This window comes from Cebidichthys violaceus, unplaced genomic scaffold, assembly GCF_023349555.1.
Source record: "Cebidichthys violaceus isolate CVI_PGR_0920_01 unplaced genomic scaffold, fCebVio1.0.p SCAF_189, whole genome shotgun sequence".
In the NCBI taxonomy this organism is placed as follows: domain Eukaryota; kingdom Metazoa; phylum Chordata; class Actinopteri; order Perciformes; family Stichaeidae; genus Cebidichthys; species Cebidichthys violaceus.
Window position 1 is genome coordinate 125,001 of NW_027176360.1, and position 18,465 is coordinate 143,465.

Sequence of the window (18,465 nt, forward strand, 5' to 3'; positions counted from 1 at the left end):
TTTCCTTTTCACTGCTCGTGTTTCTGTGTGCATTAAAGCAGGCACATATAATCCATGCAGCTGTAGGGCTACAGCTAACATTTTAAATTGCAGATAAATATGTCCGTTATGTTTTCTTGATCAGTTGTTTCGTCTATGAAATCTCAAAATAATTGTTAAAAATCTGTGTTTCCAAGATGACGGTCTCAAATGGTTTTGGGTCCAACGTCCCGCCGCCTACGTTAGCTACCTAGCTACGTTAGCTACCTTGCTAACTAGCAAGACATCCGTGTCCGGAGCTACGACAACAATTTACCGCCCCACTGACGTCTGTTGACACCATAACAACTAACAACAATCTGCAATTTATTTTGTACAAGTCAAATGACCACGAGAAAGTTCAATGTCTGTTCTTCTCCTATCTTATTTCTATGGACTTTATTCTCTGCTCAGGTAGACGGTCCTCCAATATATCTTTCCATAGACAATATTCTATTCAATTCAATTCATTTTCTATAGCCTATAATCACAGATTCTCCTCAGAAGACGTTATAATCTGTACACATGCGACATCCTCTGTCCCAGGACCCTCACAGTTGCGACTTCTAGTAATAACAGCAGCAGTGGATATAGTGGAATAATGCTGATACTAGAAGCACTAATGGTATCAGCAATAGTAATGCATCTACTAATAATAAAGATAGTTGCAGTGGGAGTCAGCAGGGCTACGGCAGGAGGCAAGACCAGGGTCCAGATATAACCACGATCCACAGAAACCTGCGAGGCGAGAAAACACAAGAAGAATGTTAATGCCCTGAATGTTGTATAGAGGACCTTTTTAAGTATAATCATTTATGAAATAGTGGTGGTGAGGTTTGAGTTTTCAGTGGGATGTTCCTTTTTAAAAGCAGCTGTTTTGAGACTCCGGTTGCCGAGCTCGTTAGCGGATCAAACGGCAGTCAGATCCTCAGATTCTCTCCGCTCCTTTTGAAACAAAACTAACCAAACGGAGACACAACAAGTAAGAAATAGATCCGTTTGTGGTTTCCGTGCGTTTCTATTTCGGGCACGCGAGACTAAGCGGCAGCTTGTGTTTTTTAATCGTCTCCGTTCGTCAACGGTGATACGTTTTGACGTTGACCGCCACCTCTCGATCGGGCGGTCAACGTCTGACGGGTTGGTTGTTTGTGAATAAACGACTGAGACGTACCGAGGGTTCGTCAGCTGGCGGGTTTAGACGTGTCGCGGGTTTTGAATCCTGCTCGAGACGTTCGTCATCCGCCAATCAGATCGGCCTCATCTCTGCAGCTTTTAATGTTCTTGTCGTGACGTTAAGATATTAACAGTTAAAGCATTACGAGTTTCACCTCATCTCCTGAAATCTGATTCCTCCTTCCCACGCTGTTGCACATCTTGTGTTTTTGGCGTCGAGCCTGTGCACCTCCTGCACGTGGCAGACGTGCGAATCTACGAGGGCGTTGTTGTCGAGGCGTCACCGTTTTTTTTTTTTTTTGCACACCAACCAAAATCACCGTGTTCTGCAATCATCCCGTCTCTTCGGTGAAATAATCACAGCGCCTTCATTGTTTGTCCCCGCAAGAGAGCCGCGAGCAATCAAAGCCTCGTCTGTAACGGCTCAGAGATAGTTCTGACCTCCTAAATATGACGCCAGCGTCACGATCACGCTGCTAATTGACATTAAAACAACATACAGTGTTGATTAAGATGACTACTGATGATTACAGTTCATAACATAAACATTGTCTCAATCACATTACATTTTTTAGACTGAAATCTGATTTTTTTGTTTTGTTTTTTATACACATACTCCACATTGTTGCCCTGAGGCAACAATAAAAAGAAGAAGAATTTAAATAAATAACCTCTGGGTGCATTTTGTGATTGATGCGTTATCATAAGTCATAAGGGTTAAGTTCCTCTTTGCTCTCACGTTGACACACTGCAGCTTAATGACAATAATGAGAGTTTAAAAAAAGTAAAAGATAATGAGTGTTTTCCTGTCACCGGGGCGATGTTATTTTCTCCCACTGGAGCTGTATCGAAATAAAGTGCTCAACGCTTTCAGGAGAGCAGCAGGAGCTCCTGTAACCCGATCGACTGACTGATCAATTACAGCCGGCGTGTTTGAAATGACTGATATGAGGGAAAACTGATTGACACCACGGCGGTTAAAAATAGCCCCCCCATCGGCGGTGACGGTGAGGGAGATTTAAAGTGGAGGCTGCAGGGTTTTTTTTTTTCTCCCTGCGGAGCCTTCGGTTTCATGTGCGGAGGAGCCGCGGAGTCGTCTTCCTTCCTCCTTTTGAACATTTCAGCTTTATTTGGATTCTGACGCTTCATATCTGGATTGACAAAAGAGAATTAGAAGAGGCAAAACAAAATAGGAAGCTTATCAATTATTCATGAGTCTTCCCCCTCCTCCTCTTTTGAAGATGATTCCTTTTTCTTCTCACTTGGGACTTGTCTCTGGGTTTTCTCTCTCTCTCTCTCTCTCTCTCTCTCTTCTTCTTCTCTTGTTTATGGTTTTGAACGATCCCCCTCCTCCCAAATCCTCCCCCATGTTAAGAGTCGATTTGAGCGATTTGTGTACCTTGTGAGATGTTTGATTTGTCGTCGTCTCTTGTGACAGCATCTCCAGGGATTAAAAAAAATAAAACTACACCAGATACTAGTCCTGACAGCAGGGAGGAGTGATGACAATGAAACGGTCCTGATGTTTTACCTTCTTCTTCTCTCTCTATGTGTGTCTTTTATACTCTCTCCTCAGATCTCACGGATTGGCCTGATTGTTCACAAAACCAAAACGCAGGATTTCCAGGTGTTGGCGGGCTCAGCGGGGTTCCTCATGGCCGCCTATAGCGTTGGTAGGAAGCCCTAAGACCGGGACCTTTATTGTCTCTTTTGTACATCTTTCATATCAGTTCCTCTATTAAAGGTGCAAAGAAAACATCCACATAATTCACACATTTTCCTTCAGATGTCAACATCTGTCCTTTCTGCCCATAAGCCCTTGCATTGTGGCGTCACTTCTTGTTGTTGTTTCCACATTTCACTCTCACTCCCGATATTGAGTTGCACAGGATTTCATGTCCTAGACATGTCCTCATTTTTGATTGATTTCCTACTGTGCCTCCTGTTAAGCAGCTCTTATGGTTTAATTTCATTTTACTATAAAAATCAATTAGCGAAGGCGTGGAAATTACTTGAAAGAATTAATCCATCGCAAAGTACATTAAGTCAACTCCTGATTAATTTGCTAAATTTACATCATCATTGCGTCCGTAGTGGGAGTAGCAACTCTTTTAAAATCTCTCAGACTTAATGAATGATGAATGATAATGAAACACTCCAAGAGCTGTGAGGCTGGAAAATGGGCAATTATTCACCTTGAAACAAAGACAATTGAATTTGGACGTGTTGATGTTACACACATTAGTCAATGCACCATCATTGAAGAGGTTTCAAAACATTTTATTACCACAAGAGAATTATTACCATTAGGAGAAAACACTCTGTGCCCAGTTCAGTGCAAAGATAGATTCACTCTTCTGCCCCTCATGGACTTAGTTACCTTGATTTCCCCTATTTGTTTGTGGTCTGCCGTTACGAAACTCGAGTTCAGCATTTTGTACCGTCACCATCTTGTTTTTTGTCTGTCAGAGATTGAGACCATAAACTCATGTTTACAATGTTTACTGAGGGAATAAATCAAGAGAGAAGTAGAGTCATTTTAGACTAGACTTCTATACAACCAGAGGAGTCGCCCCCTGGTGGACACTAGAGAGAATGCAGCTTTAAGGAACTTCAGCATTGACTTTACTTTTCAGAGGTTGCCGCCTGACGGGAAACAATTGTGAATCAATGAAAACGGGAGTCTGATATATTTCTATTTCTCAGAACTTGAGAGTCTGAATGTCACAACCGTAACATAATCACAGGCTGGAAACACCGGAGTCACGCAAAATACCCTCAGCAATCAAACCAGCAACCTCTCTGCCTTTTCAGAAATGAAGTGACTGTTGAGTGTTTTTTTGTGTTTTTTTGAGTGTGCGATCTTTCATTTAAAGTTGCAGCAAATCAAAAATTCATCAGCATCCTTTTGGCAGCAGCTGCCTTCTTATGAATGTCCGCCACGTACCGTGTACTGTAAGCCTGGATTAGATAACACGTTAGGGGATAGGCATCAATATGATGCTCAGGAACCTAATGAGTCATGTTCTCCCACTGCCAGCCCTGCGCCACACACACACACACACACACACACACACACACACACACACACACACACACACACACACACACACACTTTCACAGTTCTCTGATCTTTGCTCCCGAACATGTTCTCATCTCCATAACTGAAATATGGGAGTAATTGGCTGTGTGTGTGTGTGTGTATGTGTGTGTGTGTGTGTGTGTGTGTGTGTGTGTGTGTGTGTGTGTGTGTGTGTGTGTGTGTGTGTGTGTGTGTGTGTGTGATGGACACAGGTAGCGCTGAGTGATTGATATGATAATGTGTCCACGGTGAGCGTGTGTTTAAAGTCTTGATATCTGAATTCATTTCTCTCGACACCCTCAACAGTAAAGCTGAGGCCCTGTCAGTCAAACCCTCGTCGAGCGTCGCAACAAAGAGGCGAACACTCGCGTCTACTTCAGTTGTGTTTTGCAGGTTGTCTCAGAATTGAGCCAAAATCTCACGATGTTCCCGTTTCTCCGACAGAAACGTGGCCGTCGGTGTCGTTATAGTGCAAGGACGTGTTTTTTATCGTCACTGAAATTGTACTCTGGTGTTGCGGTTGTGCATTTTTTTGCATAAGCTTGTTGTTGGGAGAACTGCTGGTGATGTCGGCATCTTGAATATTCATGTGTGTGTGTGTGTGTGTGTGTGTGTGTGTGTGTGTGTGTGTGTGTGTGTTCACGAGTTAAAAGTTGAATTTAAAAACTAAAAGTTACGGACAATTCTGCTGCCATCATTAATTCTGTTGAGAGCCAAAAACCAGAACTTTGGGTTTTTGTGGTTCCAAAAGTAAAAAAACTTGAATCATTTGCTGACTTTTGTAATAAGACAAAAGACAAAAAAGAAATCGAGCCCTCCAACATAAACTTGCTGTAATGTGTGCGACAATAATATGTCTCCATTCACATCAGTTTATGCACATTTTGAAGCTTCGCATTAGAAAAGCACTATGGACACGGAAACATTTGATGAATTGAAACAAACTCCTGAAGACTTTTCTGCATTTATCTATCGTAGATACGACCTCGACTTCTTCTTCTTCTTCTTCTTCTTCTTCTTCTTCTTCTACTCCATTTACTGGCAGATTACAGCCAAACGTAGCCGACAGCGCCAACTTCTGACCAAACTACGCTGTAGCAGAGTTCATTCGCTCCAGTTGATGGAAATTGCCTAATTCAAATTTCTTTTTTCCTACATTTCGAAAAATTGACTTAAAATTTGCTTCGCAATTGACGGAAACAGCTAATTATTGCTCTGAATATCGTATGTTGCTCCTTTAACTAGTGAAGTTTTGGTGGACTAGCCGTTTCCCCCTGCCTCTAGTCTTTATGCTAAGCTAAGCTAATGGCCTTACAGCATGACATGCATAACATGACATGAGACTGGTTTTCCCATTTCCAGTCATATTTATTGCGTCTCTCTACTTAAACTCAAGGATCTAACAATCAAAAATAGGCGATATCTTTTTATTAGGTGGAGGAAGGTGTTAACTGATGACAATTATATCATTGGGATGAATGTGTTGTTGGGCAGAGATCTGTTTCAGTCAGTTCTGGCACACAATTCTCCACAAGCCTGGACATTTTGAATCTGATTCTGCCTCCTTTGCCGACCTTTTGGCGTCTTTTCTTCACTCGCGGTGCAGCTTCGCCCGTCAGTCAGCAGCGTTCGGTAAGCCGTGCGGCGGCAAGCCAACAGAAACATAATTCAGACAGAAAATCCGCCCATCGGCAGCCGCCGGCTCGTCTATCCACAACAACAACAACAACAACAACAACAACTTCAAGGCCGCGGACGGAAGGCTGGCTCTCTGCTTCCCTCCTCCACCAGACGCAGGCAGTGAGATGTCACACTGGAAGGCCATCATATCTAGCTGCCTTGGATAATGTGTGTATCTAGCTATGTGTATAAATAAAAAGAAATAAAAAATGACATCGCACTGAATGAACGGCGTACCGATCTGTCAGGAGAGAAAAAGATAGGTCTGGCTTTCTACCTCCAAAACGTTGCCAGTGAATCATTTATGTCTGTGTGTTGACAACACAGCTGTAAAACCAGGAGAGTGATGGACGTCTTTATTTGAGAGGGAAATATGTTCAGGCAGGTTTTATCTACAGTTGTTTGAACACTGAATTCTGTCCACACGTTCGACTTCTTGGGCAGCTCAAGTGCTTCTTGTACTTTGCCGTGATGCATGCTAATGCTTTAGCGCACTGTGCATGATTGGTGGAAGGAGCTTTTTAATATTCTAAACATATAAGCGCTGAGTTGAGTGATTGCTCACAGTGAGCTGATCAAACGTGATTTATCCGGCCACCTTCCTTCAACTTAACGTGAGTATGAAACCAGATTGGAACAGCTGGTTGTAAGTACAACCCTTAAAAGCTGGACCAGGTTGTTGTTGTTGTTTTTTTTGCAGAGATGGGGAATTTGCTAACCAAAAATCCTGTGAGATCACTTTAGTCAACATATATTCTAATGGTAAAGATTTTTTTGTGCGTTTTTCTACGAAAGCCAGCAACCTCCGGTTCTGCCGAGTGAAGCCGATGTTGAAGTGTCTTAAAGCTGCATTCTCTCTAGTGTCCACCAGGGGGCGACTCCTCTGGTTGTATAGAAGTCTAGTCTAAAATGACTCTACTTCTCTCTTGATTTATTCCCTCAGTAAACATTGTAAACATGAGTTTATGGTCTCCATCTCTAGTTTACAGTCTTCTTCAATACAGCATGATGTTCATTTAGTACATTATGGAACATTTAGAGTGAAACAGACCATAAAGCAGGGGATGATTTAGGGGCGGGGCTACACAGTGATTGACATGTCTCTACCAGAGACGTATACGGTCGTCTCTACGTCACTCCTCCGCATTCCAAATATGGTAACGTCTGTTCATTGGATGCAAAAAACAACAACATGGCGACGGCCGTAATCCAAGATGGCGACAGCGAAATCACCGAGGCTTTAAAACATCAGACCACAAACCAATGGTGACGTGACGATGACTACGTTTAAGTGAAATAACTGAAATGTTGTCCAGCACTTTGGTTCATGACTGAATTGCTGCAGAACTAATGACACTCCCATCAGCCTCAGCTGTACCGCGCTGCTGAACTGAGATGGTGAACATCGTCAACATTATACCTGCTAAATTCAGTCATTGTAAACATGTTAGCGCGGCGAAGTTAGCTCAGGCCTCATGGAGACGCTAGAATGGCTGTTGAGACACAGTTTGGATCTTTCTTTCCTTCCTTTTGTATTGAGACACGTGCTGGTAGAAGGAAAGGATGTGGTGGCTCAAAAGGTAAAGAAAGTTTCTCATTGTTTTACGGTATATCGCTGTATATTCTGAATCCGTCGGCTCTTGATTGTGATCCGGGTGTCTAGGTGCGGTAGGCGGGGTGTGTGCGCTGGCCAACGTTCTGGGCCGGGAGCTGTGCGAGTTGGAGAGCCTGTGTGTGTCCGGTCGCTGGGAGGAAGCCAGAGGCCTGCAGCAGCGCCTCATCGAGCCCAACGCCGCCGTGAGTGCCATCTGCTGCGCGGTGGACGCTTTTAGCCGCCGCGCACACACACACACACACACACACACACACACACACACACACACACACACACACACACACACACACACACACACACAACAGAACAAACTCTCACAAGTAATGACAGACTGGAGGTTTAGTCATGTCTCTCAGAACTGATCTGGAGTCTATTGGCTGCTTTTATGACGTTCAAGTTGTGCATAGTATAAAGTCCAGTCTGCCCAGCAACAAGGCAGCTTCCCTCTTGCATGCATATGTCCTGTTTACGTAGAAAGTAACCTAGTAAATCTAATTAAAACTACAAACAAAATGACAACATTAAAGAGTAACTTTGGCTTAAATGCCTCTATGCTTGAAATAATAATAAAAAAATCTGTAGGACACAACATTTTCCATAACCAGTGTGGAATTAAAATCACAACACAGCACACAACTTTTCTCTCTTTTCTGTGGATTTGAAATTAAACAACATTACATTATCAGCACATTACAAAATGTGGTGAATCGGTGTTAATGACTGATTATCTGGCGCTAGCAATGTGCTTTACTACACTGTGCGTCAATGAAGCATTCATGTTACACCTTTAGCATCTTGCTGGTTAGCTAGTTAGCTTGCTAATTCCACCTTGTCTTTATTTACATACAAAACATTTGAAAAACAACAAACTGCTTGCTGGACTTGGTCTATCTTACTTTAAAGTGTAGCCAGACTTTACAGTTTTTAAATTACCGTTCATAATGGCCGTTACCCTTCAATTAGCCCATGCTAATCACTACAGCTAATGCTAATTGCTAGCATGCTGACCATTTGTATGATTATGGTTAGGCAAGAGTGTTGTAAAGGGTCTGTTATTGTGACAACATAAAGTATAAACTCTTATACACATTTGTGGATTTGTGTTAACATGCAAGACGGGATATGTGTTCGCTAGCGATTAGCATAAGCAAATCACAAGCTAATTGAAAGAGTGACGGACACTCTTCGCTAATACTCCTCTCTCCACAGTCTACGGAGTCGGGAGAAGTTGGTTTTATAGGAAAGGGACGGGGAGGGGAGGGTTGTTGGTGACAAAAGCTGCCTCAATGAACGTCAGGAGAGTTAGTACTGTAGCTGAATTATTTTTTATAACAAATGTAACAAGACCTTGTAATTCTTACAAGAGGGTAAAAGTTTATTTCAAGATGAAGATGTGTCGAGTTAACTTCTACAGAGTATGAAATGAAACTGGGCTGGAGCTTCACAAAGTTATATGAGAGAGCTGTGTGTTCTCGAGTGAGACGGTTGAGAAAACGACACCGGATGATACGCTTCGGGCTACAGATGTGTCTGTTAATGTTTGTTAAATGTTAACTCCTCGACATGCCGCATCGTGAAACTCCAGCTTTGCTCTCGTAGGAAGTGACACGTGATCCGGATGCCGCTCTGCAGCCAGATATCGATCACAAATAAAGTAAACGTGTCAGTATTGATAAAGCTTTGAAACCACACGGCAGAGGTGGGGGGGGGGGGGGGTTGTTGTTGTACAGGGAGACTGATTGAGCTCTGTGTTGCTAGGTGACCAGGAAGTTTGGCGTTCCCGCCCTCAAGCAGGCGATGGAGTGGTTCGGTTTCCACGGCGGTGCCTGTCGATCGCCTCTTCAGCCGCTCGCGGAGGCCGAGACTCAGCAGTTGAGGCGGGACTTTTCCTCCAACGGTTGGCTGTGAGGTGACACGGGCAGGGTGTGTGTGTGTGTGTGTGTGTGTGTGTGTGTGTGTGTGTGTGTGTGTGTGTGTGTGTGTGTGTGTGTGTGTGTGTTCTTTACCTGGAAACACTTAAGCTGTTCAGTCCATAGACGGTGTGAAGTGACACGTTGGGGGAACTCGGCAAAAAAATAAATCTGTTGTTGACTCGCATAAAAATACCAAAAATCAAATCAACTAGGTTCAAATATATACAGTATATATAAAGTTGTTATAGGTTTGTTTCCTAAATCATTTATGTTGATTGTTTTGTTTCACAAAGAAAAGAATCTACATTTTTAACGAATTAATACAACTTTAAACAAAGTTTTTTGTTGGCCGTCTAGATCAGAGAACATGTGATTCAACAAGCCAATCAGGTGTGGCTCCCCTTCCTAATGTCACATGCTCATTAGAATATACCGCCGCCGCCGCCGCCGCCAATCAGAGCAGACTAGGCTTTTTCAGAAGGGGGGCTCTTAAAGAGACAGGCGCTAAAACGAAGCGTTTCAGATCGAGGGTGAATTCAGGTACATTCAGACAGACGGTACGAGAAAATAAAGTGTTTTTTTGATTATTGAAGCATCTAAACATGTTGAAGTAGAAAACCCAAATTCAAGTATGAACCTGCATATGAGCATGATGTGTCTCCTTTAATCTCAGAGAATTTCTGGGGGTTTTTCTCACAAATTTATGATTTTGTTTTGTGTTGTACAATTTAATTCTTGAAATTCTGAGCCTTTATGTCTATGCACTTGTTTCAACAATAAAATTGCATTTCACTTCAATAATATATGTTTCATGTCATTTTAACTGAAGAAAAAACTGGGGTTTGTTTCCAAATAATTCCTCTTTCTGCAGACAGATTTGGTGTTTTTGAAGTGTAAACGCTGCGGAGGTGTCTTCTCTCTACTGACCAGCAGGGGGCGACTCCTGGAACAAAACCCTTAAAATCTCTTAAGCTTGTGTTCCTATTTCAGAGATTTAGAAGTGCAGGAGGGCTGACTCATTTCCAGGTTTTAGGACTCATTTCTGCAGCACTCTATTACCTGCATAATGAACACTGAAGGATTTCTCTTAACTTACCGTGTGACTGCGTGTAATTCGCTGACACGGTGCAGCGAAAGGTGCCACGGGCGCCTCTTTGTTCCATTGTGAGAATTTGAAGGGTAGAATATGTAGCGCATTCATTTTACACTTCTGACCCCAAATAAAGGCAGAACGTATATAAAACACACTTAGTAAGAGACGAGGAGCTAACACTCGAGTCAGAGAAGTGAAACCACCTCTTTGAGTGTTTCCCTGTGAAGATGGCTGGCTCACCTGATTCAATTGTCTGTTTATTTACACGTGGTTTGAATGTTTCCACCGTAGATTCAAAGATCTCGGATCAGCCGGAGTTCAGTGTGGAGGCTTGACTGGAGGTCACGAACACATTTTGTGTCTGAATGAACCGTCATGGCGCTCTCAGATGTGAAGAAGTTAAAAGCCTCAATTATGGCGGTAATTAACTCTGAGTGTAGCCATGGCAATGAGAGCCTTCGGCTTCTTTTTTCTTTTCATATAGAGCAGTTTCTTTGCTTTTATCTAACCGTGTCTCCAATTAGCACCTTTTTTTTTTTTTGCCGAAGGAAATGCTTCCTGGATCCTAAAGAAAGGATGCATTGTGGGTGCAGGAGGGAAAAGTTCTCGTAGCAATCGGTACGAGATCGACCGACGCACAGTTTTCAGTTCGTTACCGAGTTATAGTTCCGTTTCTTTCACAGCCTTTTAATGTGAAATGTTCCGTGATTAGATATATTGTTACGCTGTGGCAGACCTTTTGATGTGTGAGATGTAAGTTTACATTTTTGTGGAAATATGTGAATCATTTTCAGCAACTGCAACGGAGCGTCGGCCTTGGCCGCAGTACGTAATTTGCCGCGGTGCATAATGCCTTTTGAACACGTATTCATTTGTTGGGTTAATAGTTTCACGTTAACAGTTTCAGGTGCCATATTCGGTTTATAAGATAGAATTCATTGCGTGTAATAGATTGAAATATTTACGAGGTTTTCAGTGGCTTTGCCTTCTTTGAGTCCATGCACACATTTTTGGTCAAATCTGCATTTAAACATTAGATAATTTAAGAAGTAATCAAATGATATAAGCATGAGCCTTCCTGTTCAGGCGTCTTTCTTTCGTTAATCAAATGGTTTTGGGATTTGTTTTGTTTGTGTGAAAAGTAGACGCCTCCACCTCCACCTTCCACCTCCACCTATAAGATCAGAGGACGACGACGACGACGGAGGAATTTGTAAATAAATTCACAATCAAAGAGTTCTGGTAACGAAAGTTTTCGAATGTTCTGTAAAAACCCAAACTGTGAATCAAACCAGAGCAAAAACAAGTTTGATGATTCTCGGTGTGTTTGTCTGCAGAACCATTATAACCAAATACAATCAGACACACCACACACACACACACACACCACACACACAACATGGTGTGCAGTGGTGCTTTGAGTTCATTAGTTCCACCTGACTTTTAGAGGATGAAAGGATGCATTCAACACATTGGTCACAAACTTCCCTTTTTTCCCAGTTTGAAAGACATTCCTCTCAAAAGACTTCATCTGAACTCGTCTATTTGGGAACATCGCTGCGACACAAAAGCCTTTGACTCTCTTTGATTGTGCTGGCGGTGACAGCGATGCTGAGGCCTCTCTCCAAGGATTTCTGATACGATGAGGTGAATTCTCTTCATTCACTCGTTTGTAAAGCCTCTTTTCCAAGGGCGCTCGCGTCGCTTCAAATCTATGACACAAAAAAAAAAAGAAACAGCAGAGAGAAAAAAGATTTTTCTTTGTTCTTTTCTTTTTTGGAATACCTTTTATAACTGTGTTTCTCCATGGCTGCTAAACCTAAATGCTTTAGGAGCGAAGGGAGCATGGAGAGGGTTAAAGCTCATTGTTTAGCAGCCAAGAGAAACACAGTTCCTTTCAGAGACAGAAAAGGAGAGTTAATTTTTTTGACCTCTTAATTTTTCTAATTTCTAATTTAGCTCTTCTTCTTTCTCCTCACAGCTTCTATTAACTGAACTGCTGCAGAGTTGGTGACCTTACAGCTTCCCGCTGACCTTTAGAAACTTTTTCTTTAAATGAAATAAAAAAAATAAAAAAAACGGTACTTTTGAACTTCCTTCATCTTCTTCTGAGCTGCAGTGTCTCCAGGCGGCCACACGGAGGCGACGCGCTCCACCGCGCTGCTCTGCGTCAAGGGCATTCCCTTTGATCTCAGTGGACCCGCGAGGCTTCTTGTGATGCCAACGGTCCCGGTGGACACACACACACACACACACACAGCAGCAGCGATGTGTGGGCTGTGTGTGTGGGGTGGGGGTGGGGGGGGGAGAGAGAGAGGTATAATGTGTATATCTTGCTCCTGCTCCTCCCGGGGCGAGCGAGTGGCGAGTCAGCAGAAGCTGCCCTCAGCGCTGCAGAGTCACCGAGAGGAGGGCGAAGATGACATCAAGTTGAAATCCTCCCTCCTCCTCCACACTTCATCATCCCTCCACACCTGACAGTTTGTCATTCGTCTCCCCCGCTCCCTCTTCCCTCCATCACTCTCTCTCTCTCTCTCTCTCTCTCATCTCTCTCTCTCTCTCTCTCTCTCTCCCCCTCCCTCCCAGCCCTCCAGGCGGTGTGGTGACCTCTCTGTTTAGTGTAGCATGTAATGCCCAGTCCCTCTCTGTCTCTCTCTTGTAGTGGCGGCGACTCAGATTAAAACCAAGCCTAAAGATTCCCAGATTCCCCCACACAACCCTCCTTTTTGCCTTCCCATCCCGTCCCTCCTCCCCAATCCTCATATCTCTCTCTCTCTCTCTCTCTCTCTCTCTCTCTCTCTCTCTCTCTCTCTCTCTCTCTCTCTCTCTCTCTCTCTCTCTCCCCCCCACACTAAGCCAGATGAATATCAAGATGTATGTTATTTTTTTTCCTGTGGCCTTCCACACATCTCTTGCCTCTGAGCTTTAATGTGAGTAAAAACGACGACAAACCGCCGGTGACTTTGTGAAGAAAGACTTTCCGTCGGTGAAGTAGAAAACGAAAGCATGCGGACACCGAGACGTCGCACTGGTTTGCGACGGCTGAGCATGTCGAGGACAAGCTGCTCGTCTAGTTCTTGGGTAGCGTTTAGTCTGTCTGACGACAACGACAAATATGGAAAAGAGTGATATTATGGATAGTTTTAGCCTGATACATTAGATGGAGGAGTGATGGTGGAAGTGCAGATAAAAAGGTAGAGAGAGAAACACAGTGCCAGTTAACAGGCCAACTATAGAAAGGTAGAGGCTGAGTTTTCACAGTGACACTTGAGTCTTGGATGGAGCTTCACAGCTAGGTGCCGGTCCAATCAGAGAGCTACAGGGAGCAGCGAGCGGCCGAGTTAGCGGCAACCTGATAAACGGCTACTTGAGCTGGCTGTTTGTAGACCTAAATGAAGCACCGTTTGAGCAGCAGCGCGACCTATTTCTAGCTTCAGACGAAACCATATTTTAGTTTACCTGGCAATAATGAATATTCACTGTCCTATCTACAGGTGTGAGCAGCGTGACATTGTCCCTGTCCCGCTGTAGTAGCTCTGAGTGTATTTAAGGATTGTTTACCCGTCTAAATGAATGCTGAACTTAGTCTCTGTTTTCAGATTAATGGTCCATATTTTCCCGGTTTAGTTCTTGATTCAATTATTTGCTTGTAGGAGGACGTAATACCTCTGGAGCACGGACTTAAAGGACCAACAACCCATCAAATACCTACTGTACGGTATGTCATGACGCTCAGTCCATACAAAATATACTTCATAGTCTTTAGGTTTACCTATGCGACAAAACTACTTGGTTAGGTTTAGAAAAAAGGTTTGCTAGGTAACTGGTGTTACTAAACTACGGTAAGATAAGTCAACGTTGACTTGGTTTCTCTCTGACACGCACTGCGGTCTCCTGGGTGAAAGTCCTGCGTTTGTTTCATCCGTCAAACCTCCCTGAGTAGATGTTCTCGCTCTTTAAACCACCTCAGCTGCTCCGATTTGTTGGAAGTCGAGTTGCTCCGATACCAGTAACATGTCGGATCGGGTATCGGCAAGTGCGCGAGTCCACGCGGCGATCTGATATCGCGTTATCATATCGTTCATCGGCTCATTTACGCCACACATGTCGATGATGTTACATTTCCGAATCGACAAATCAAGTTGAAATTGGCAGGAGGAGAGCTAGTTGCCGTTAGCTTTTAGCTGTTAGCGGCGCAGTCTAAACACGACCAACTCAACGCGATTTGCGCACAAAGTCGACGCAAAGACGCCGGTGACGTAGCGAGAATGAGGCGAGTGCGCAAAGTTTCGCTGCCGCATTTACGCTTACATGACGTTATTTTGAGCGTCGACGGAGCAGCTACGACGTTAGCCTAGCCTAGCACCGATCAATCCGAGCGCCATTCAGAAAACAAGCCTTCTGAATGAACTAAATGTAGACCTGGTTCCTCCTGTTGAACTGCAGGTACGGTTCCGGTAAGGTTGATGGACAGTCTTTAATTCTAGAGCTGCCATTTTTGCACAAAAAAAAAGAAAAGAATCCCATATGAATGAATAGATCAGAATTCAAAGCGGCTACAATACGACCTCCACCGTCACACTCTCCACATGTTTGTTTTTTATCTGAACTCCTCTCGCAAAATATCTGCTGGGATCCACTGAACACGGCAGATGGATGAGATGTATGTTGAGCATCAAAGGGGATTTTTTTTTTCCCTTGTTGGGAGTCAAAATGTTGAATATGTAGATTGTGTCTTCACATCCCTCGATGCCCCCCCCCTTCTTCCTTCCTTCGGGTCTGTTAGCTGAGCTCAAGTGTTATTCCTCCTCTCCAACATTAACACATGCGACTCCATCCCTCTCGCCCTCCTTCAATCTGCTCGCATGCTACTCTGTCTTTTTTTCTTTTCTCTCCTTCCGTGCCTGAAGCAGCTGCGGTGGCGTGTTGAAAATGTTTTAAAAATATAAACCGTAAAAATGAATCCCGGTCTTTAAACTCTAGACGAGCGTCGATCGACTCGCCTGAGGAGAGGACTGTAATAACGGCTCGATCACGTCGGGAGCAAAATGAGCAAGTGGATCAGAGCTCGTCTGAATTATGAGGATTTCATAATCAAAAAATCACATCATATTTTCACAATCTTACACGTAAATGCAGTTATTCTCCATTCTTTTACTGCACACTGCGTGAGGACGATAAGTGGTTCACGGTGTTCAACACACACTCGGCTAATGAAGCGGATTCTGATTGACTTGGAGATAGTTTATTTAAATCACCTGTCTAATTAATTTAATTTAAATGAACCGGAAACTGTGTCATACACCACACAAATGTAACTGAATGTATATATGTATATGTATATATATATATATATATATATATATATATATATATATATATATAAAACATATTGGAGAACAGCAACCTGCTTGATTGTGATGTACTCGTATTGCTTTAGCGTATTTAAATCGGTCGGAGCACAACGCAGTCGCCCGAAAGAAATGTCGGCATCGTACGTTTTTCAATCCACGTTTTTCGCATTTTGTCAGAACAAGTGACATTTTCTATTGAGCGACCGTGATTGAAAGCTAGGTTGTAAAATAACGAGACTCCACTCAGGGAGAGTAAAAAAACAAAAACAAACGCAGGACTTTCACCCAGGCGACCCCTGAATGTCTCGCTTGTGAAAACCAAAAGTTAACGTAGACGTAGCGCTTCGTACATAACGTTTCTTACGTAACGTTTCTTACGTAACGTTTCATAAGACAGGCGCTGCTAGGTGCGGTTTGTTTTTTTACTTTCTGTGGTTTTGTTACTTTGTAGCATTGTTCACGTTAAGTTGTTACGTTTTGTTGTTAAGTTACGTTACATCTTTTGGTTACGTGTTTTTGGTACGCATTAAAGTTCCGTTGTTCCATTATATTTATTTTAACATTATATATAATATTACCTACTTAAAGAGTAGTTTTGTTGTCTAAACCTCACGTTTTCATAACGTCGACCACATGACACTTTGTGAGACACAAGGGATAACATGAAACATGAACATTTTGACTAGAGAGAGAGAGAGAGAGAGATGAAGAGAGAGAGAGAGAGAGGGATGAAGAGAGAAAGAGAGAGATGAAGAGAGAGACAGATACGAAGAGAGAGATGTAAAGAGAGAGAGAGAGAGAGAGAGATGTAGAGAGAGAGAGAGAGAGATGAAGAGAGAGAGATTTAATGTTCAATATTCCCGGGACGGAGAGAGACCGGGAATATTGAACATTAAATCCTGTGTGGTTGTTCTAGTTGGCGACTGCTGACAAATCCACAACGCCGACAAACAAACACGTCATTTAAAACCCGTCAGAATAAAATGAGCCTCTGAAAGCCGGTCAGCAGCTCTCAGAAGCAGCTGATGTACGATGTTTAATATGAAGAGGCCTCGTCCTTTACAGCTGCGGGCAGAGAGTAGAAGCTGCTGAAATTTTTATTTAACCAGCTGTAGATACCTATTATAAACCTCCCCCAACGCACTCACGCATGCATGTTTACACACACACACCACACACACACACACACACACACACACACACACACACACACACACACACACACAGCTCCCAAATGTGCAGTTGTGAGCGCTGGGAAGCCAAAGCAATTAAAAGCAGGCAAAATCTATGCTGGGTGTGTCCTTCTTTCTTATATATACGTATATATATATATATATATATATATATATATGTGTGTGTGTGTGTGTGTGTGTGTATATATATATATATATATATATATATATATATATATATATACATATACGTATATATATATATACATATACGTATATATATATATATATATATACGTATATATATATATATATATATATGTGTGTGTGTGTGTGTATATATCATATGTTTGTCATGATGCTGCCGGTTTTTATTTCTTGCGGTGACGACGGTGTGTTTCCCCGCAGCGCCAGGCCTCCCTTATCAGTATGCCGCGTGCACTTCCTCTCTAAACATGGCCAAAGCTTTTGGGAGCCGTGAAGCTTCACTGATAAGATAACAGACAAAAGCCTTCTCTCTTTGAGCAACGCGTGAAATATATATATATATATATATATATATATATATATATATATATATATATATATATATATATATATATATATATATATATATATATATATATATATATATATATATATGTGTGGAGGACTTCTCTCCCCGTGGAATTAGACGGGAAGAAGAGCATGAAGAGCGAATCCCAGGTTTGGGAAATGAATGAGTCCGATATGAACCGTGAGGTAATAGTGTAAGGAATTCATTTTTAGTGAAGGAAACAAAAGAAAACACAGAGCCGAGACTTCTGGTGTGGTCGGCGAAGATGATCTGCAGAGCATATTTAAATACTTTGCCATGGCAACAGGCTCCATGATTAGGGGCAAACAGGCAAAACTGCTGCAGCACTCGGGATTGAGATGATACGAATTAAGGGAACTCTGGACTGTTGCCAAGGAGATGAAATAGGCGGAGGGGTTAGAGTCCAACCTAAACACACCTTAAAGCTATTTTAGTGACAGCAGAGAGTGGGTGGGGGGGGGGGGGGGGGGGGGGGGGGGGGGGGGGGGGGGGGGAGGGGGAGGGAGAAGGGGGGTTTCTGACAGCCGAGCTCCACAAATAATCGCCAGACCTGCCGAGAAGTGTGATCAGAGTTCAAAATCCTTCTCTGTGTGTGTGTGTGTGTGTGTGTGTGTGTGTGTGTGCAGACTTTGTGCGGCTTTCATTGTTCTCCGTTTTGAGTGTTTCACGTCTCCCAGTGGTCTCTCACACCTCCGCTAAACACACAAAAGAAGAAGAAGAAGAAGAAGAAGAAGAAGAAGAAGCTCGTAATCCAGTTTAATTTCATGCATTTTCTTTATTGTTCCTCT

The 18,465-nt window shown here is 43.0% G+C and overlaps 1 protein-coding gene across 1 annotated transcript in view; it reads left to right on the forward strand.

The window, feature by feature from the left end:
- Window positions 1-10,187, forward strand: part of LOC137874341 (4-hydroxy-2-oxoglutarate aldolase, mitochondrial-like) — a 15,713-nt gene extending 5,526 nt beyond the window's left edge. Inside the window, exons 5-7 of the mRNA XM_068712979.1 lie at window positions 2,768-2,864; window positions 7,617-7,750; window positions 9,327-10,187. Of these exons, the coding sequence (XP_068569080.1) occupies window positions 2,768-2,864; window positions 7,617-7,750; window positions 9,327-9,476 (381 nt within the window). The 3' untranslated portion in view covers window positions 9,477-10,187. The remainder of the gene's footprint in view (window positions 1-2,767; window positions 2,865-7,616; window positions 7,751-9,326) is intronic.
- Window positions 10,188-18,465: the final 8,278 nt, after the last annotated feature.